At 40.5% G+C, this 21,078-nt stretch overlaps 4 protein-coding genes across 7 annotated transcripts in view; 2 read left to right on the top strand and 2 right to left on the bottom strand.

Annotated features, from left to right (window-relative positions):
- Positions 1-50: 50 nt before the first annotated feature.
- On the top strand, positions 51-3,125 carry rbp7b (retinol binding protein 7b, cellular). Its single transcript, XM_072684738.1, has 4 exons — positions 51-222; positions 1,796-1,974; positions 2,704-2,805; positions 2,907-3,125. Exons 1-4 carry the CDS (start codon positions 150-152, stop codon positions 2,958-2,960), a joined length of 408 nt encoding a protein of 135 aa, XP_072540839.1. The 5' UTR covers positions 51-149; the 3' UTR covers positions 2,961-3,125.
- An 830-nt stretch (positions 3,126-3,955) lies between these two features.
- cenps (centromere protein S) lies at positions 3,956-7,041 on the top strand. Its single transcript, XM_072684739.1, has 5 exons — positions 3,956-4,580; positions 4,753-4,876; positions 5,161-5,194; positions 5,287-5,353; positions 6,440-7,041. Exons 1-5 carry the CDS (start codon positions 4,554-4,556, stop codon positions 6,590-6,592), a joined length of 405 nt encoding a protein of 134 aa, XP_072540840.1. The 5' UTR covers positions 3,956-4,553; the 3' UTR covers positions 6,593-7,041.
- tardbpb (TAR DNA binding protein b) lies at positions 6,699-11,974 on the bottom strand. Of its 3 annotated transcripts, XR_011979958.1 has the most exons (7): positions 11,188-11,974; positions 10,443-10,618; positions 10,181-10,321; positions 9,725-9,781; positions 9,360-9,530; positions 8,072-9,201; positions 6,699-7,257 (listed from the first exon to the last, which is right to left on the bottom strand). XR_011979958.1 is itself a non-coding variant. In XM_072684734.1 (6 exons), the coding sequence occupies exons 1-6, from the start codon at positions 11,426-11,428 to the stop codon at positions 8,725-8,727; spliced, it is 1,263 nt and encodes a 420-aa protein (XP_072540835.1). In that variant the 5' UTR covers positions 11,429-11,974; the 3' UTR covers positions 6,699-8,724. The 3 variants fall into 3 exon arrangements, 2 of the variants coding, with proteins under 2 accessions (XP_072540835.1, XP_072540836.1); XM_072684734.1 differs by having other exon boundaries at positions 6,699-9,201; XM_072684735.1 differs by lacking the exon at positions 9,725-9,781 and having other exon boundaries at positions 6,699-9,201; positions 11,188-11,972.
- A 1,826-nt stretch (positions 11,975-13,800) lies between these two features.
- Positions 13,801-21,078, bottom strand: part of ca16b (carbonic anhydrase XVI b) — a 115,212-nt gene continuing 107,934 nt past the window's right edge. Inside the window, exons 24-30 of one of the 2 annotated variants that reach the window (XM_072684729.1) lie at positions 19,650-19,764; positions 19,293-19,369; positions 17,992-18,120; positions 17,209-17,355; positions 16,018-16,160; positions 15,785-15,920; positions 13,801-14,603 (exon numbers count right to left, since the gene is read on the bottom strand). In XM_072684729.1, the coding sequence (XP_072540830.1) occupies positions 14,457-14,603; positions 15,785-15,920; positions 16,018-16,160; positions 17,209-17,355; positions 17,992-18,120; positions 19,293-19,369; positions 19,650-19,764 (894 nt within the window). In that variant the 3' untranslated portion in view covers positions 13,801-14,456. The remainder of the gene's footprint in view (positions 14,604-15,784; positions 15,921-16,017; positions 16,161-17,208; positions 17,356-17,991; positions 18,121-19,292; positions 19,370-19,649; positions 19,765-21,078) is intronic. The other variant, XM_072684730.1, reaches the window with a different exon arrangement.

The following is a 21,078-nucleotide window of genomic DNA, read 5'->3' as shown; positions in this document are numbered from 1 at the left end:
ACACACAAGGCACTCAGTGAACTGAAATATGACACATCACATCTGTGACTCTTTTACACGCCTCAATCCGTTTAAATTCCAGCTGCCAGGTCCATAAGAGTCCATGAGGTGCAGAAGACGTCTGACTCTCCTTAGGCTACAGCGCAAACATGCCAGCCAACTACAGTGGGACGTGGGACATTGTGGAAAATGAAAACTTTGAAGCGTACATGGTTGCCCTTGGTGAGTAGAACGTTTAAATATATGTACTAATCTGTTTGATACAGTGTGTGGACCTCATGCATGGTACCTGAAGATTTAGGACTACTGTAAACTACTGTACACTAAAGAACCTAGGACATATTTGGGATTGTGGAGGAACAGCTTAATGGTGTTTTTTTTTTTTGTTAAACTTGATAAGGTAGAAGGTAGGAGAATGTTACAGCCATCTTTAAGCTTCCTTGGGAACCTGTAGTACGATTATGAAGGATTTTATGGATTTACTCCCAAAGCACTTTTAGGAAATATTAGGAACACTATAGTAATACCTGGTAGGGCCTCCTTTTGCTCTCAGAACTGCCTTCATTCTTCATAGCACGGGTTTCACAAGATGCTGGAAACATTCCTTTGGGATTCTGGAGATAATATAAGATAAGATTATCCTTTATTAGTATTAGTGGAAATTCACAGTGTCACAGCAGCAAAGAGATAGCAAGACATTCAGATGCAAAAATTAGATAAATCACCAGTATATACACAATATAAATAACAGGAAAAACAATATTATCAACAGATGATTTACAGATAATTGCACATGGAAAAATATTGCACATTGAATTGTTACATTGAGGGACCTCTCTTCCCTGAACGTGTGTGGAGTTTAAGTGGGTGTGTATGTATGATATGATTGCTCCATGCAATCCCTTTCGTTTTCTTCAAATTTGCCCTTCTACCACATCCCAAAGGTGTTCCATCGGATTTCGATCCGGTGACTGGGAAGGTCACTCAGGTACACTGAGCTCACTGTCATGTTTATAAAACCAGTCTGTCTCAGAGGACTGTGTGACATGGTGCATTATCATGCTGGAAGTAACCTTCAGTACATGGCTCAATTGTGGCGATGACAGGATGCACAGTAAGGCAGGCTGGGTCCTTGGAATCATGCTGTCGGTGCCCATCATTTGTGCACCTCAGCAGAAATCAAGATTTATTTGACAGAACTATGTTTTACAAGTCTTCAGCTGTGTAGTTATAGTGAGTCTGTGCCCACTGCAGCCTCAGCTTCTGTTCTAAGCTGACAGCAGCAGGACCTGACGTGGGCTTCTGCTGTTGTAGCCCATCCATGTTGTGCATTCTGAGGTGCTTTTCTACTCACCACAGTTGTACCACAGAGTGGATATCCGAGTTACTGTAGCCTTTCTGGACAATCTCAATTAACCTCTCATCAACAAGATCTGCTGCTCACTGGATGCCTTTAGTACTATTTATTACACCATTCAGAATAAACTCCAAAAATCCAAAGAAATCATCAGTTCTAGAAATACTCAAACCAGCCCGTCTCATGTCATGGCACGCTCAAAATGACTGAGATCCCATTTTTCCTCTCATCTGGAGGTTAATGTGAATATTACCTGAAACTGCTGATCCACATCTGCATGATTCTATGCACTGTTCTGCTGCCACATGATGGACTGGTTTGATAATTGCAGGATTTGTCCTAATAAAGTGCTCAGCATGTGCATATTTAATGTTGTATAATGATTATGAGGATGGGTTTTTATATTTAAATCATCTCACTTTACTAAATCAAATACAGGAATTGACTTTGCTACGCGGAAGATAGCGAGGATGCTTAAGCCACAGAAAGTGATTGAGCAAGACGGAGATTCTTTCGACATCAAAACTCTGACCTCCTTCAAAAACTACTCGTGCTCTTTCAAAATTGGCCAGGAGTTTGAGGAGTTGACCAAAGGCTTGGACAACAGAAAATGCCAGGTGAAAATGCCACGTTATGGTTTAACTAGATATTGATCATTATGTGAAAAACAATCACACTAAAATATCTCACAGTGTGATTTTCTAAGTAGATCTTGTGTAATGTGTGTACTGGTATGATGTAATGATTTGTGTAAAGTGTGTGAAATACTGATTGATAAATAATTAATATGCTAATTATATAAATAAATAATTAATAGGGTTTGCTAGTTTTTAATGATATACTATAAACTACAGGAAACTCTAAAGCTCACCTTGCTGGCGTCACTCTTAGTCTCTAACCACCTCTACTCTGTTTTAGTTAATTACAGTTATCATTATTTATGATTTTGACCCGTTTTAGTTGTCTTTTACCCACATTTAACTTTCTTTGATCATTTTTATTGTATTTATTATTTTTAGTTACTGCTTAACCATAGTTCCTTTATAGTGTATAGTTTATAGTTATCTAATTTATTTATTTATTACCTATGTTGTGCTCTTTGACTTTTTTTTTTTTACTATTTTCGTGGTTTGCTCACATTAATATTCTAACTGTTTATTCTTTTTTTCTTTCTTTTTTCTTTTATTATTATTATTATTATTATTTTTTTTTTATTATTATTATTATTTTTTTTTTTTTTTACAAATTTCTTACATTCTACATTTTCAGTCTATATTTTATGCATCACCTCGGCTATGTTGTAAAAGAGGGTCACTCTCAATGTACAACATTCCCTCTTTCCACAGACGGTGGTCAACTGGGATGGTGACAAGCTTGTGTGTGTGCAGAAAGGAGAGATTAAAGACAGAGGATGGACTCACTGGATGGAGGGAGATATTCTTTATCTTGTACGCCCACATTTCTGCTTAATAAGAGAACGTCTTATAATACTTATAATACTTATAAACTCCTTCCTTATTCCTGTTTCTCTCTCTCTCTTTTTTTTAAGGAACTCAAATGTGGAGACAAAACCTGCAAACAAACTTACAAAAGAACTGCTTGAGTTGAAGCTGTCTAGTGTCAGTGTCTTCCATCGATGCTTTAGTGAAGTGAACTGTGTTTTCTAACTGAAGCCGTTTCGGTTTTATTCTACAGTTTATTCAATTACATATCAATGCCACTATGTACACGATGTCTGAGTCAAAAATAAACAACATTTTTAAAATGACTGTGAGATTTTCTACTCCAATAAATGAACAAAATATGTAGTATTAACATAGATAACCTAATAAAAACATAATTTTAAGTAATTTTGAAGTATTTAAATTGGTTCATTCATCATGAAATAAAATAAAAAATGTCATAAAGTGAAAAATGTTTTTATGTGACAGAGGCAATATGATAACACAACAATATGCACGTATATTTAACCTAAGACGGCAGTACAGAATGTCTGTGACAAGCCTTAATTCAACAAAAATGCTGGCCTGTACTAGAAGTCTAAGGGAGTGGTCACCAACCTTCCTCCTGGAGAGCTAATGTCCTGCAGGTTTCACCTTCGACTCAAATCCAAAATTCATCAGGCACTTCCAAAACAAACAATTAGATGGATCAGGTAGGTGTAACTGTTTCTGGTGTAACTTCTCCACCTCTGTGTTGAGGCTGTAAGAGCAAGTCACCAGCGTGGCTCTATGCTGACTGGATGCTACAGCAATAATGAAGGATTCAGCCATTTGGTCAGTGTGGGATCCGTGGAATAAGCATTGGGCTACTGAACACAGGGTTATCAGCCTGCTAAGGTGCTACTGTTGGGTCTCTGAGCAAGGCTCCTTACCCTCTCTGCTCTAGAGGTGCCGTAGCATGGCTGACCCTGTGCTCTGACCCTGGATTTCTAAGCTGGCATATGTAAAAAGAAAAATAGCATTGTACTGTATAAGTGTACCAGTATGTCAATAAAGGTACTTTTAAAAATGTTTACAGGATTGGACCTAAAATCTGCAAGAAGTTAGATCTCCAGCAGTAGCAATGGTGACTGTTAAAGCCTTGAGCCTACAAAAACATAGGGAAGATGGTGTAGATGGTCTTAGGGTTGATCAGGAATGGGGCTAAAGTCTGCCGGACGTTAGCTAGATCTCCAGGAGTAACTCCAGCAGTGGCTAGTATAAAGGTTTGAGACTACACTCACGTACAGAAGATGGTCAAAACAACAGGAACCCCACACGAGAAACAGATGCTCTACAGCATGTAACTGCAAACCTACAAAGTACACACATGGTAGATGAGGATTTCATGCAGTGGTTAAATTCTGTACACCCTGTATATCCCCAATGTCCATTTCCCCCCATATCAGCTCATTAACTCACAGGCAGGCTCATCTGGTAGTTTAGTGCATTGTGAGAACAGCAGAATAACGCAGGGAGAACAGAGACTCCAGGCCTGACTGTGGGGATCACTGGCTTACAGCTACTCCTAATCGATAGGGGGCGCCACTAACCTGCCACTGTTTGGAGACATTGCGCGCAATTTTTAACAGGCTGATGCCTCAAACTTATCTAGTGGAAGCGGAGACAGTCATCTTCTGTCCTTTTTCCCCCCTAAGTTTTATAATTGGACTGCTTTAATTATAACGTGGCAGTTGAAGACGTGCTGAAACGCAATGGATGAGAGTGAGGCGCACTCGCAGGTTGTAGATATCTAACCCCAGCAGTATTTATCGTTAGGGTTTTGTGTAGCTGACTGGGAATACGGTGGCTGATCGCTTAGTAAGATGTTATATGGCCACGTTGTTTGATTGTCTTGGTGACTTGCTTTGTTAGGAAGCGTGGATGTGATGCTTGTGCTCCTGCTGTTTGCAGAGGCTGAAAGCGGCTGTTCACTACACGGTTGGGAAGCTGTGTGAGAAGTTAACCGCAGAGTATGAGAGAGAAATCAGCAGACAGGCAGTCGCAGCTATGGCTGAGATCACATTCAGGCAGTGTGGTAGGTTTAAACACCTGTTTTTCACTCTTTCTCATCAGTTATGTTACTAAATCCAGATCCAGGAAAAAAAAAAAATCCGCCCCACGTTTTTGTTTTGGACTGCCTGGACCAAACCAATCTGATCCGGCGAGCTGCAGCAGAGCCGCCCAGGCGGTCGGAGCGAAACCCTGGAGCGGATTTCTCAGTCCTGGACCTGGATCGCTGGATTCGCTATTTCTTATTTGTAAGGTAGTTAGCTACTGTAGTACGTTGCTCACCCCACGTTACTCTGCTTTGTATTGTAGACATATTTGCCAAAGACCTGGAAGCCTTTGCGAGGTAATTTGGGAAAGAAAAGTGTGGTAAATTAGCTAGAAATGTATGTAATGTACAGTGTTTACATCTGGACCTGGGTTTGGTTTTCTCTCCAGGCATGCGAAACGACAGACCGTCAACATGGAGGACGTCAAACTTCTCGCGAGAAGGAGCACCGCACTGGTATGAATAATTAATAATTAAAATTAATTAATTAATTACAATAACTAATAGCTTGTTACACTAATACATAAGCAAACGCATATTGATCTTAATAATGATAACTTCTGAAGTGCTGCATTATGGAGAAACTTGTGGAATCAGAATTGTTCAAAACAGTGACACAAATATTGTCCTAGTCCAAATGTTTGTGGACACCCCTTCTAATGAATGCATTCAGCTACTTTTGCTGGGTGCAATTCCAAGTGTGCACAACTTGTCTAAAAGGTAAAAAAGGTAAAGGTGCACGTATTTGTCACAGTGTACACTGCACAGCGAAATGTGTCCTCCGCATTTATCCATCTGTGGTAGTGAACACACACTCACACACACACACATGTGAACTACGGGCAGTGAGTACACACACACACACAGAGCGGTGGGCAGCTATCTCCAGCGCCCGGGGAGCAGAGAGGGTAAAGGGCCTTGCTCAAGGGCCCAACAGTGGCAGCTTGTCGAGCCTGGGTATCGAACCCACAACCCTGTTATCGATATCCCGGCGCTCTAACCGCTGAGCCACCATTGCCCTGTACTGCCAATAGAATAGGACTCTCTGGAGCAGATAACCATGGACTTGTTGGCACCATGCTGCCTAAAGCCAGTGAAATTGTTCTCTGGAATGATGATAGTGCTCCATCCAGCACTTTTGGGATGTGGTGGGGGTGGTGACTATCCAACACCCTGACCTCACTAATGCTCTTGTCACTACATGCAATCAATTCCTCAGTAAGACTCTTAAATCTAGCCGAAAGCCTTCCCTGGATTCCAAAAAAAACTTGGTGCTACTAAATTGCTGCTGTCTTTTCATACTGAAATGTGTTTGACAGGACTAAGACAATAGCCAGTAGATCGCTGACTGCTTATTAAAGTTGTGTTTTATTCATAAATGACATGCAGGATGCCCTGCAGGAGTGGTGTGTGTGCTGTTGAGTTAAGATGATGGACTACGTTATTGAGGACTGAGGCCCTTCAGCCATGTCTACCACACTGATACTGTAAACATCTTTGAGGATTTGCTGAAGTTTATGAATATCCTTTGTGTTACTGTAGTCAAACCACATTCAGCAAAAGAGTGAAGAATTAGCACAAACAAATCAAGAGCTGAAGGAGAGGCGGAAGAAGAACGCTGCCAAGAGAAAGAGCAAGAGTATGGAGGAGAACGAGGCAGATGGCGATGCAATGGAGACTGAAGTGACAACTTGATTACCTGACCGGTGTAAAATAACTGGTGTTATGTAAATGAGTATGGATACAGTGGCTGTTTTTCTTCAAACAAATGTGATTTCAATTAATTACTCACAGACGTGCATCCAGATTGTGTATTTTATTGTAATACAGAATGTGCAAAACATATTTTCACTGCCTGTGAATGTAAGAAACTGTAACCATATAAAACACTGTTCATTTCTGTTATAAAATAATTGAATGGCAAGACATTTGGTAAAAAGAATTATGACCGGCATCCTTTCACATCCACAATTTCTAGACTGCTTTGACCAAAAAATTAAAATGGACACTAATCACAAAAGCAATTATTGCATTTCAGTGTATAAAATCAGATCAGTGCCTGGTCATGTTTTTGCATCTGAATGATTAGTTTACGGTTTTGGATCCAGATCAAGTTTAATTAATACTGTATTTAAATCATTTGACATGTGGTATTCTAGCAACCCACAGCTGAGCTTGATCTGGCTCCAGAACCACAAAAAAAACAAAACAATCAGCTATAATCTACAGTATCCATTTCTATTACCAGAGACGCTAATGGTGTAATGGGCAACCAGATACTCCTCCATCTTCCTTCGTCCCCAAACGGGCTTTCCACCTGGGGTTCAGGCGCAACCTGCAGCCAGCCATTTCCCAGGCCCCTAAACGTGTGAATTGAGTTAGTTTTTAGCTTTTTTTTCTCTTCCTTTTCCATATCATTTGAGGGCAATCCAGTATGAGAACAGATATCTATTCAAATTATGTTTTATTGGAACACTCCCTTCATTTCACAAGCCATATAAAATGCCTTTGAAAACATTTAGCAAAATGTTATCTAGAAGGAATTCATTCCACAGACATCCACAGCACTCAACATACAGGTCACACTTACACCATCACTCGTTCTCACCCCCCTGTGTCCACTGACGATGTCATCCACATCAAAGTTCACACTTACAGGTCAAGTTACAAGGAAATAAAGCACACACACCATACAGCATTCATATCAGATTATATAAGCAAGACAAAAAAAATATTCATCACAACATTCCACTAGCTACTTAAACACATTGTCAGTCTACTATAGGAGTAAAGGAAAATGGGAGGCCTAAAGGGGAACAAAAATATCCTTCAGGGTACAGGTAAACTAATTGTCCATCTTTTTTGGGAGGGAGGGTAGGGGGTATATATATATATAGGTAAAGCTGGGAATTGTCAACAAGCTCTCAATCACACGCTCTCAAAAGCCACCCACTGCAGTCACATTTGAGCTTTCATTGCACTCGCATCAGTCTTTTTTTTTCTCGCTCGCTCGCTTCCACGCTTTCCTTCCTCTCTCTCCGTTCGCTCACTCGCAGCCTTCTCACTCTTCTCCACCACCAATCGCACTCAAGAGTTGTTAAAAATTGTTCATTTTCAGCGTAGTTCTTGTCAATCAGAAAAAAAGGAAGTTGATTAAAAAAAGGAGACACCCACCGTGTCAGCGAGCCGTGCGACGAGAGCTTTTAGACATGGGGAAGAATGTAGAATTATGATCTCAGCCACACAGTGCTGCCATAGAGGGCCTTCTTCCCAGGCAAAACCCACAGATGGCAACTGCAGAAGAGATTTTGATGAAGGCTTTTTTTAAATGTACTTTCACCAAACAGGGAATTGCAAATAAAGCTGAACTCAAAAGATTGCAGGTTTCAACCAGATTCTTCCTAATGCAAGCTTTCAGAAATTGAGGTTTATAAAAAGAAGGTGGATATGTGTGGTCTCTCTTTTTACATGCATGTCCATTGACCACTCTTTAAATCGCATGCATTTTTAGAATCCAGTTGAACGATCCTTTCTTCCTACTCACATTCAAGCAATACAACGTAAAGAAAATAAAAATGACACCAAGGATGATGCATTTCTGTGTAACACTCTGGTTAACATACCTCACTTCAAACACTAAATTTAATCTCTTGCTCAAATGTACAAAATATTCTGCCCCTGCCCCCCGCCCCCCACCACTCCCATTTCTCTCCTGCTCCCCCCCTCCTTACACACCTGACAAGAGTTAAGTCTCTCAAAAATACTTACCAAACACACACACTAGAAATACCAACACTTCAAAAACAAACATAAACCTCTTCCACAACTTACATACCCCATCCTGAGGACTTTGACTCCATACTGGAGCCAAAGCTTGTGTTAAACCCACCGCCACCAGTACTGGAGTTAGACCCAGTACCCCAGCCAAGAGCAGCCGAACTGCTGTTGTAGTTACTGCTGCCCGAGCTATACGGCGTCTGGTCTCGAGAGGAGCCTGTGCTCGTGCTCGAGCCAGACGTGGCGGACTGACCCTGCTGAGCCAACATGCCCATCATGCCCCAGCTGCTCTGCAGAGCAGCCTGGGCAGCAGCCATCATGGCTGGGTTGAGATTGAAGTTGCCAAAGTTGCCCAGGCTACTAGAGCTGCTGCGGCTGCTGGCAAAGCCCTGACCAGCAAACCCGTTCCCAAAGCGACCCGCCCGATCCATCATCTGCCTACTGTTGTTGTGTTTGGGCTCTGCATTGGAAATGTGCACGCTCACACCTTTGATGATCAGGTCCTCTCCACACAGGGAGGAGGCAACCTGTTGAAGAACAGAGGAGGAACATTTCAGACGCTTTAGTAAAACTATCCTCAAATATCCTAGTGCATGCAATGAGGAAGTGGCAGCTTTTAACCACTGTTGGGCACATTACTGTCGTTTGACTGAACCATCATTTAACTGACCAATCCGACACATACCTGGTCATCAGCAAAAGTAACAAAAGCGAAAGCTCTGAAAGGCTTCGGGATGAAGACGTCAGTGACCTCGCCGTACTGCATGAAGAACTGCCGCAGGTCGTCAGAGGTCATATCTTCAGTGCAGCGCCCCACAAATACCTTCCTGCTCCTCATGGGCTCATCCGGACCTTGCTGTTACACAAGAGAGACCATTTGTTGGTTCTGCATAAAAGCAGTTTTGTTGTGAGGGGATATCCTACCAGGTCTTTTGAACTTCCTATAGGACACATTTATGTTGCTGGCATTTGGCACATGCTCTTATCCAGAGCAACTTACAATTTTAAACATGTTATAGAAGTAGGCAAATGTAGCATTAAGTGTCTCACCCAAGGACTCTTATTGGTATAGCAAGGTGTTGTCCAGGTGGAGAATGGAACCTCAGTCTGCCACAGGGGTTGACATAATATTTTATTGTTATCGTGATTTTTAAAATCATAATACATTATATGTAATACAATATGCTTTTCTGTGCACATTGTAAATATAGTCAGTACTTACAGGACACTGACCAACTGCACTTATTATCATGAAGACAGCTTAATTAGCCCTAGAACTGGCTTTAGTGCAGTGTGAAAATGGTTAAATCACTGCAGTATTCAGAGCTTTTGATCATACTGTGGAAATAGATCACTACTGGGACTTTGTCTGTTCTGATGCATCAAACCATGTAAAAATGCAACATAATGTAATATTTGTACTGATATTATACAGTATTTATCATATCACCATATCACTGTGGTCTGTCGTATAGAGTGTTACTGTAGTAGTAAATAATGTATTACCTTAGAGTTTGGCAGTTTGCAGTCACACCACCTCCCATCAATCATATGCCGCTGGGCAATAACTTTACTCTGTGTTTCCCAATCACCAAATCTCACAAATCCGAACCCTTTTGAATTTCCAGTCTTCACATCACGTTTTACCTGACGAGAAGGGGAAAAAAAAAAAAAAAGACAGTGGGATAAATCATTACATTAAAACACAAGAGCCAGGACTGATGTGTGGTCACTTGTATATTTTGAAGAGTGGACATTAGTAGTTTACCTGCACCATAATGACTTCGCCAAAGGTACTGAAGTAGTCTTTTAAATCTTGCTCTGTAGTTTTCCAAGGCAAACCCAACACAATCAAATCTGAGGTTTTATGGTCCCCTCTCTTCATCTTTGCAGATGAGGCGTCGATTTCATCCATCTTCCTCTTGTTGTCTGGGAGTGCTGGCTCTTAAATTGAGAACAGATTCCACATTTCACTACTTCACTAATTAGGTTAGGTCACTTCTTTTGTGATATATTCATGGGTTCTTTAGCAAGACGAGAGTAATACAAGGAACCTTGAGAACTCATATGAATGAATAAAAACACTGCATGGTCAAAAGTAGCAGAATACCTGCTCAATCAGTTTCTTCTGAAACCAATGGGTATTAAACATACATTAGATAAATACGAGAGCATTTGTGTAGTCAGGATGTTGGATGATGACCCCACTTTGTCCCAAAAATATTGGTTGGGGCACCATAGCTCAACGTTGGGGCTTTACACCCCTCTAAACCACACCTGACATTATGCATGGTGCCAAATGTTCATGTTTATCTTTTGGCAGATATGTGCAACTAGATACTAGGTAAGCTATGCATGTGCGTATTCGTACATCTGTACTAGCAGTGTGTGCTCAGTACTGTTATCTAGAACCTTAATCTAGAACGAGCAGCCCAGTGTTCCTTTATATTGTGATACTTCTATTAAACGTTAAGATGTTGTTAGGTTTTCGAGCACACGGCTTAATCACTAACCTTTGGGGTAATTTACGACGTAGACGAGGTTTCCCCAGCCGTTTTCAGGAGCATGCAAGACCCCCTCCACCAGGCGCACCCCCCGCATACACTGCGATATGGGGCTCCGGTAGCGTAGGCCGCAGGCGCCCGGGAACTGAGCGGCTACCGTGGACAGAAGCACGGTTCCGTCGTCTTCGGACGGAATCTCCATCGGCTCCTCGTTTTCCTCCTCGGCCACACGAATGTACATGTCAGCCATCTCGACTCAGGCAGCGAGAGGAGCTTTTAGCAGCTGAACAGACACGGCGAAGCTGCCGAGAGCACACGATGCTACACTAGCTAGCACGAACCGTTAGCCTGCGAGCTAACAGCGCTCCTTGCGACACGGAAAACCCGGAGCTGGAAAAAGACTTTCCTTCTAATAGAACCGGGATAAGCACCACAGTTTTCCTGCTCTGCTCTTAAGCTTACAGAAAATCTCCCAGAAAGTCAGACAGGTCGACAGCTGCTCGGCCAGGCGCCTGTGCTTCCTTTGTTAGCATGCGCTAGCTCCCTGCTGAATGAATGGGCGAGCGAGCGAGCTAGCTAACTGGCTAAAGCTTCTACTGCTACGTCGCTACAGCGAAAACCACCTCTACAAACCACTAACATCAATACAGACCAGCTATAAAGTCTTTACAATGTCAGCACCGCCGCACACATTAAAGAAAACAGCGGTAATTCACTCAGCGGCTCCGCTGGACTCGTGCTCCTCCCGTGTGTTTCTGACCGAATGGCGTCAGCTACCCAAGTCATCGAGGAAATACGTCACCGCCAGAGGAGCGCATTGTTCTGGTGGGAGGAGAAGCAGACATAAACAACACCCAGGCGCACAGTTATACACATTCAACTCAGCTTTCGCTTTAAGTTGAGCTTTTATAAAAGAAAATAGCTGAGTTACTCAGAAGAGGTGCTCAGAAAAAAATCTAAATATTTTAATAGTCTTATAATTGATGTGAATGTCTTTCCTGCGCCCCTCTTAAAAATATGTTGCCCCCTAGCGATAAACAGGCGGTATTACATTTACAGTAGTTTGTAATGGCTGTAATTTCAAAAATAGTTGAAATATAATCTTTAAAAATAGCAATTTGTGCTGTCTGGAGAGATAATTAATTTTATGTAAGAATGAATTTACAGTTATAATGTAAAAAATACTAACACACACCCTTCCCAGTAATTCTTTCAGTAAAAAAGTGTGCAGAAAAAGTATACAGTGCTCAAATGTAGTCTTGGGATACATCTATTTTTAATTTATTATTATTATTATTATTATTATTATTGTTTATGTTATTATTATTATTATTATTTTAGAACTACATCATTTGTTAATAGAAATTGTACTTTCAATTTAAAAGGACATTATTGGTATATTAATATAATATACTACTAATAATACTAATATAATTAATATAGTTATGGGTTCAACTAAACGGCAGCAAGCTAGAAAACCTTCACCTGACCCACTGGCTTACTGTTAATGCTGGGTCACACACACATACACACACACACACACACACACATACACACACTAGCCTGCTGTGAGAATTGTAATGTTTGCATGTGCAGCACTGCTATAGATGTGATATTTCTATGGTTGCTTGTTCTGCATACTGATTGGAGGGTAATCTCTACCGGAAACTACCCAGAATGCTGTGGGTAGGTAGCAGAGTGATTCTCTACTAGCTGCAATCAAGTGAACAGTGTTTACATTTATTCTCACCTGTGTCACTTTCATATGCAACTAAAACAAACAAACAAACAACTGCTTATCTGTGGTTCTAACAAACAAACACAATAAAATAATTTTACTATCCACTGGTCTATCCACCGGTAGAAACTATCCGGAAACACTGGGCCCACATCTTGCATGCATTCTGATTGGTTTACTCAGCACAAAGAGACCACTCAGTTTCCTCTGTGGGTGGGCTTTACAGTCGGCCTCTCTTTTTTCAGTGTCCATCAGTACACTTCACCCCACAGCTCACCCCCGACTAATAGGGGTCAACATAATGAGTGTTTTATTGCCCATGGTGGTTAAAAGACTGTAAACCACATGTTGAGGTGAGTTAACAGTTGCAGTCTTTCATTAGCATAGTACATATTTTACCATTGTAGCCACTTAGCAACCACTTACCAACACTATAGCAACCACTAAGCAGAATAGCAACCACCTAACAACAACTTAGAAACCTCTTGACACCGCCTTGACATTCACCTACCAACACCATAGCAACCAGATAGCATGGAAACCACCTGGAACCATGTTGCAACATGTTCCACGCCACGTTACCACTGCATTTCCTTCAGGAAATGTACTTTTCTAGTTATGACTGCTGTCTTACCTGTCAAGAGTGCTCCGACAAAGTCAAGATGTTTATTTGTATTTCTTATTTTTCATTATTTTTTATAGATTATGCTTTTGTAGGAATGGGAGGCAAAATACTTTGTCAAGATCTCCTCCCAGACCAGTGAAGAACAGTGGTTTCCAATCCCAATTTGGAGACAGAGCAACATGAAAACAGGGGTTGGTTGGGGGTTCTGTACTCTGGATATCTGATTATTCATGGTTAGAAAAAAAAAGCCAAACACACATTTTATGATCAATATATTTATATATTTTACAAAACAATAGAAATGCTACCAATAACAATATATGTTCACAGTTGCTGTTATGATACCACATTGAAATAATGTATATAAGTTAGACTTAAAATGATATATCTCAATAACATATAAACAAAAATAACATTAATCCAACATTCCCTGTCACAAAGGTCGCATCATGACGGGCATTGAGTTGTACATGAGGAGCTTTACTGAGTACAGCTTGCGCGTGTATGAGGCAGATATCTATGTGCTAATGTATTAATGTGCTGTTGACTTGCTGTTGACTTCTGTAGAGGAGCATTGCTGAAAATCCTCCCGATGAAACAAAGAGCCGGTGGACAGGAGCTCAATGGCCGGAAAGGGTGGAACTCAGCTAGGCATCAGGCAGTAACACTGACAGTATAGTGCAAAGTAGTCAGCTGCATTTCGTCATGTGTGTGTTTTTGAAGAGTAAGTTGTGACACTCAGCAGGATAACAAAAAGCAGCAAAAATAAATATCAAAAAGAATTTTTTTAATCAGTATACAAAAAGTCTTTAGTTTTTTTTTTATTTTACCAATGAGTCTGGCAAAAATAAAGGCCTCAAGGAAAGTCTGCCAAATGAACTTGGGTGTCCTCCTCCTGTTTTGACCCACGGCAATTCACACCAGAGACTCCATGCTCTCAGCCGGGTTGGATTCGTCTGTGTTCACTATCCTGCCATTTCTGTCCACATAGGGATAGTGAAGGCCAATGTCCTTACTACTGACCAGGTTGAGTGCTGCTTTGTGAAGATACTGATAATGCTCCTGAAAAAGAGACAGAGGAGGGAAAATGGAGATGAAAAATGAATCACCTGTATGCAGTCACTGAACCAGCATATCGGTGTCGTCACTCAAAAACCCTGTATTGGAGCATTTCTGTTGGTCCATTGATCATGAAATTATGACACAATATAAAAAACAGCTGACAGATTTACAGTAGATCAAAAAGAGTAAAATATATTATAATATATCGAATGACTCATATCACACATTTGTCGCATTTGAATTTTATTCCATTTATATATCAAAACTAGTCAAATGTATTTGTAGAGTAATTCCTAACCTGTCTTTGTGCCTTTTTATTAAACATGCTGTTTTTTCCCTTTGTTCTTGTGCATTTATTTATGTAAATGACCTCTGTTATGATTGGCTGTCCTGTATTGTGCCTTACACAAGAAGCAGTCCAGGCTGAAATACTCCTTATGACGTCAACATGAATGGACGGAGCTAAACGGCTGTAGGCTTAGCAGGCGGATATAATGTTTGAAAATGTGCTGATTTTTTATGAACATCCTAAAAACAACAATTTAAAATGAGCTGTTTCTGCATATTATTTTTTTATAGTCCATTCTACAACTGATGTCGCAAAGCAGCTTTACAAAAATCCAGTAATAAAACAAAAGATCAACACATAAAACCCCAAACCCCCGGTGAGCAAGCCAAAGACCACAGTGGCAAGGAACAACTCCCTTAGAGCTGTGGAAGAAACCTTGGAGGAACCAAGACTCTCAAGGGGGGGGGGTCTTTCATCCTCTGATCAAAACCTATAACCAAAACTTATAAATTATTGGCAAAAAGTCCTAGTACCTTCACATTAGTTTGTTGTTATGCTCAGGTGTACTGATATTGTCCTAGTAGTGATGGTAAGAATAATGAAAATAATGATAATGGTTATTATTATTATGAATAATAATAATAATAATAATAATAATAATAATCCTAATAATAATAATAGCAGCAGTAGTTAGCATTCATGTAAACTTCAATGTACTCAGTGATGGAGGGCGGGCAACTAGTCTGAAGCAGTTGGCACCAACCTTTCATTTAAAAAAGTATGTAACATGGTGTTCCATGAGATGCTCTATGTAACCTACACGTTCCACAGGGTTCCTACAGGGATCCTACAGGGTTTCATCACTATTGTAATTTGTCTCTTGAAATCTTACAATGTCTGTGAAGACGCCTGGCCGCATTAGGTTGATCATCTTGGCCACCTGGTACACATCTACAGCACTCTCATTCTCCAGCTGCTGCGACAGAGTGGTCAGAGCACAGAGCATACCTGCAGAAACACCTCCAAACCTGGAGAAGGAAGCAGGTGAGTTACATCAACACTCCACATCACCATCAAGATGCTGTCCATCACTTTCTAGAATGTAGACATTCGCAGGTCACTCACTCGTCATGCACTATAGTGGGGCCGTCCCTGGTCATGGCCTCCTCTTTGATGATGTTGATGAGCTCAAACGTGTTGCTGATAGGAGCACTGAGTTCAGGCCAATTCGGACACTGGAAATGGCGAACCTCCAGCACATAGTCATCCTGAAATAAAGAACACACACACACACACACACACACACACACACACATACATAAAGTCTAATAAACACAATGCCTTGACAGCTCAAATCTGATTTTTTATATTTAGGTAGTTTATATTTTAATGTTCTGTGCTTGCTGTAGTTGCAGTGGCTTTGTCTCACACTGGAAGAGCCCATTAACCAGGTCAGCCTAGACTTATGCAATGTTCTGTTCATGTTGTAGTTGATAAAAGTGCAGCGTGATCATTCTGTTAGTTACAGATGTTAAAGCAGCATTATGGAAGAACTGGTATTTATTTTTCCTGGGCAACAGTCAGGAAGTCTTGGCCACCTCTATTCAGTGTAATGCAGTTCCTGCAAGCTTCATCTTGCCAAACATTACACAGTGCAGTTAGCAGCGTGCCAGGCCCAGAGTAGCGATATAGAGTATAGAGTATAGAGTAGAGTATAACGATACAGAGGCTATTCTCCCTGTTATGGTCAGTGGAGCATCACAATGATTGTAAAGCTGCTATTTTAAGATGAAATGTTACATAATGCTTCTTTAAGTAACATCAACATCTAAGCATATGCATATGACCAGTTAGCTGACCCCTCTCTAGTTAGCATATGACGTTATCATGGCAACTAATGTGGACATGCAAGCCAATGCGATTATGGTCATTTTAAAAGTTTATATTTTAAACTTATATAAACTTATAAAGATGTAAACAAGACCACTGTCAGGAGGTTAACTATCCATATTTAGCATACTTGGATATATAATGGATATTTGGACATATGAAAAGCATTTTCTTGAGAGGAACAAGGTCCCCCCCTCTTTTTTCATGTGACATTGTCATCCTTGATTTGTTTATTAGAGGTTTGGACCCACATTAGTATGAACCTGGTTTGTGACATTGCCAATTGAACTGAACTCATAATTGTTGACATGGATTCTACTAATGTTTGAAACACTGTTTTTAAAGAAGTCTGTTTAGTCTGGTTCTAGTCTGAAGGCAAGCTCACTGTGAAGTTTGAATGTTTGTATTGGTGTGGGTGTGAAGTACCTGTGTGGCCTCCAGGATAAAGTCATGAATGATGAGTTGTTCCTCATTAGACAGACATAGTTTATCCGTGTTGATAAGAGTGACGGTGAACGCCACACAGTTCATAGCCTCTTCTCTGCTGGGCCAGTATACAAACTCATCTTCTGTCTGTAAGGGGACAGAGCATTACCATCAATCACACCATAGCATAGCATTTGGGGCTGCAGATGTGAATTACTGGCCCCATTTTATTCAAGGTGTCCTAAATGCTGAAATGTCTATTTACTACCTGGACTAATAAAGACTGGGCCCATCAAATAAAAATACTGCTAAGACCAGCATAAGATGGGTGTAGTTTAAACTGTACTGGGCAGAGTGCATCTTACATTTTTTTAGGTGAGATGTCCATAATACGTTCTCCCCAGAACAGTGAAGTGTTTGCGATCTACCCTGCACTCAGGCCTACATAACATAGTAAGGGGTGCCTTTTTGATGTTAAATGTGAAGAATGGTTGGTAGAGGAAAGTCTGAACTAAGATGCAGTTCAGCTGGGGATGCTCCTTATGGGTTGATGTCCAAATAGAAAGAAACCTGAAGAAACTGTATTAAGATAACTGATACTGGTCAATGTATTTATAGCTGAGGTGTACAACTCTGTAATGATCTGTCTGTTGAATTCCAGTTTTTATAAAACTCCTAAATGCTGAACTATGGGACGGTTAAACTCTAATACTTCAGTGTCTCTGATTTTAAAGTGTATGTTTGTGGAAAGTTGTGTTTCATTAAAATTTCCAAACTACTCACTAGCCCTAGATTGTCAGGCAGCATGACGATGACTTGAGCATTGTGATCCCAGATCATCCGCCAGAAGTCTGTGGTTGTGTGGGGCATGGGGTGCTGTGTAATGATGAACTCGTTGCTCTTATAGTAGCCCTGTGATTAATAAAGCACACAGTTCAGTTAATCCAAAATATGGACAAAAGTATTATGTCCAAAAGGGACAAAGTACAAGGACAAAGTACATGTGCTAATTCATTGTTTCTTCTGAAATGCATTGCTTTTGTTGGAGAACTGTCTTTCATGTTTCTACTGGATTTTGAAGCATTGCTGTGAGGATTTAATTGCATTCAGCAACAAGAGCGTTAGTGAGGTCAGGATGTTGGATGATCACCACCTCACCTCATATACTTAATTCCCCAACTCATCCCAGAATTAGTGGATGGCGCACCGTCATTACATTAGCTTAGTCTCCCCCATCTGCAATTTACTTCAGGATCAATAAAGTGTTCTCTTATCTTATCACACTACGACTACCAAGCTAGGAGGGTGGAGGCTGGATCCAACTTCCACCAACTTATGAAAAGCATCACTGAATGTTTTGGAAGTACTACTAATACCACAACAGTGGACAGTTCATCACGCTTAGAGGAGAACACTAACAGCCAAATCTGTTTTCAGCTATCTACCTTTGTTGGCTAGCATCGTGCTGAGCAATGAGGAGAGGGGGGGGGGTAATCCTACCCGTCCAGAAAGAGCGAGTCTAATTATGTTCTCTTGGCTGTGCCAGAAACTTTCCAAATAAAGAACGTTGATCCAAATCAATTGTCAAAATATAAGGTTTTAAGAAGTTTCTTCATAGGAAAGGTTGGTGAATGAGGCCCATGGTTCTTTACAGAGTTTTTAAGAGTGTTTTGTTTAGGGCTTAGAATGGTCCAGTGGACTAAGGCGCTGCCACCATCAGCAAAATTGGCCTTGCTCTCTCCGGGTAGGCAGATGGCTCTCCCTCTCCTCACATTACTTTATTGTGATGCTGGCTGGCACATGTGTCTGCTAACCAATGCAACAGAGCCGGGTTCCTTAGAGCACGTTTGGTTGACCCATGATGGTGCATCGATGGCAGTTTGTGCATGTGTCAAATTTGTCAGTCTTCACCCTCCCAGTGTCAGAACCATTAAGAAAAAATAAGCTACAAACGTTTCTCATGACAGCAACAAAACTCTGCACTGACTTCTCATTGACTGTCCCTCTAACACAAATGGAAGTTTCTAAAAATAGTGATCCATTTAGACTGAAAACAATCACTGCAGTGAAGTGAATGATGGTACCATAATGTAAGAGGCATTGATGTAGTCAGTGCCCTTCATTCCAGGGAGAGGAGTGAGTGTGACTCGAGCTCGCTCCGCTGTGGAGAGAAATATTCATATATTACACCACTCATATATTATAGCTAAACAGCTCCAAAGTTCAAACACAGTACCCTAAGCAGAATTCAGTATAAACTTGTAAAGGCCACATAAAAAAGAAAAATGGCTTCCTCTGCAGGTTAAATTTTTAGCAAAATTAAGATTAAATGATAATTCCATAAATATTTATAAAGCATGCCATGGTTCAATAACTCAAATCTTATGACATCATTTTTAATAATAAAGATTGATGAAGCAGGTTGATGTTTTGACACTCACATGGCACCACTGAGGAGTTGCGGTTCTTCTCTTTGTTGCAGTCTTTCTGGGCACTGAAGCATTCCATGAAATGAGAATTGCACTGCATCACGAGCTGGAGACACACATACCACAACTGATCACAAGGGGGAGCAAGTTAGCTGCAAAAAGAGCTGTGACTTGTAAAAATCAAGGCGCTTCAAAGGGTCCTTAGAGTGAAGCCACAGAAGAACCACCTTTGGTTCCATAAAAACATGCTTGTAATACAGATCAGTGAACGTGAAGAACCTGTAACTTGGTAAAGAGACCTGTATGTCACATGACTGATTTTTAGACCTTTAAAAGGTTCTTCACATTTAAACTCATCTCTATTACAAACATGGTTCTTCAATGGAATCACTCAAAGAACCAACTGATGCATCTTTATTTTTAAGAGCTGTATGGTAGAGACACCATAGTATAGCTCCAATGAGTGTATAGAGCAGGGATCTTCTCTGAAGACCTATTTTTCATGTTGTCAATGTTCAACCAAACTCATTTAATCGGCTAACTGTCAAAGTGTTTGCGAGTTGTGTTAGAGGTGTGTTAGAGAAGGCAAAGTTCAGTGCAAAAAAAAAACCCACAGTGGCTATGAGATTAAAAATACTCAGTATTAACATCTTAAACTTCTGGGAACCACCAGTGGTTCCTGGCTTTTGCCTCCCACCGTTAACAACTCAGCCAGTTTGCACTGCTTTGCCAATTAGTAATACTTAGGGTGTAATGAAAGTCAAAGAACATAAATGGCAGTTTTTGATTCTCTTATAGCATAAGTGACAAAGTAAGAGGGTGGAGTAAATTAGATACATTAAAAAAGTGGAAAAATATAAATAATGGCTTTAAAAACAGTACATAAAGAATTCATAGCAAGAACCAAAGCCATTATCAGATAGATAGATAGATAGATAGATAGATAGATAGATAGATTTATGGAGCAAAAACATAATATTAATTTTACAGGAGAAGAAAAAAAACTTAACTTTCAAATAAAGTTAAAATAATGTATGAAGATTTAATCTAAAGTTATATTTCATTTAGAAATTAGACTTAGTGTACAGAACAACGGTCACTTTCACATTATATCAAAATGTGAAAATGACAAAAATAGAGATACAAGGATTTTGAGTGACAGGGATGATATGCTAGAGGAGTGAATGAAAGAGATGGGTTTTGGTGTGTGCCCTGCTTTGCTTTCCTGCACGACTTGTGATGAAGATATCTGCCAGCTCCTGTCTGAGTGGACAGTGTGTCGTGTTTCTATCTATCAGCCTGCAGCAGTGTGGCTTCATTTGTAAGGTTTCTGTGTTGAGTAGCGGCTTTTAGAATACAGCAAATCTTCTAGCCGGCTGCAGAGTATGTAATCCTCAGTTTATCCTCTTAGGATGATCATATCATATGATCAGTCATTACA

This window comes from Salminus brasiliensis, chromosome 7 (assembly GCF_030463535.1).
Source record: "Salminus brasiliensis chromosome 7, fSalBra1.hap2, whole genome shotgun sequence".
Classification (NCBI taxonomy): domain Eukaryota; kingdom Metazoa; phylum Chordata; class Actinopteri; order Characiformes; family Bryconidae; genus Salminus; species Salminus brasiliensis.
The sequence above is the reverse complement of the archived record's forward strand: the minus strand, read 5'-3'. Positions and strand labels throughout refer to the sequence as shown.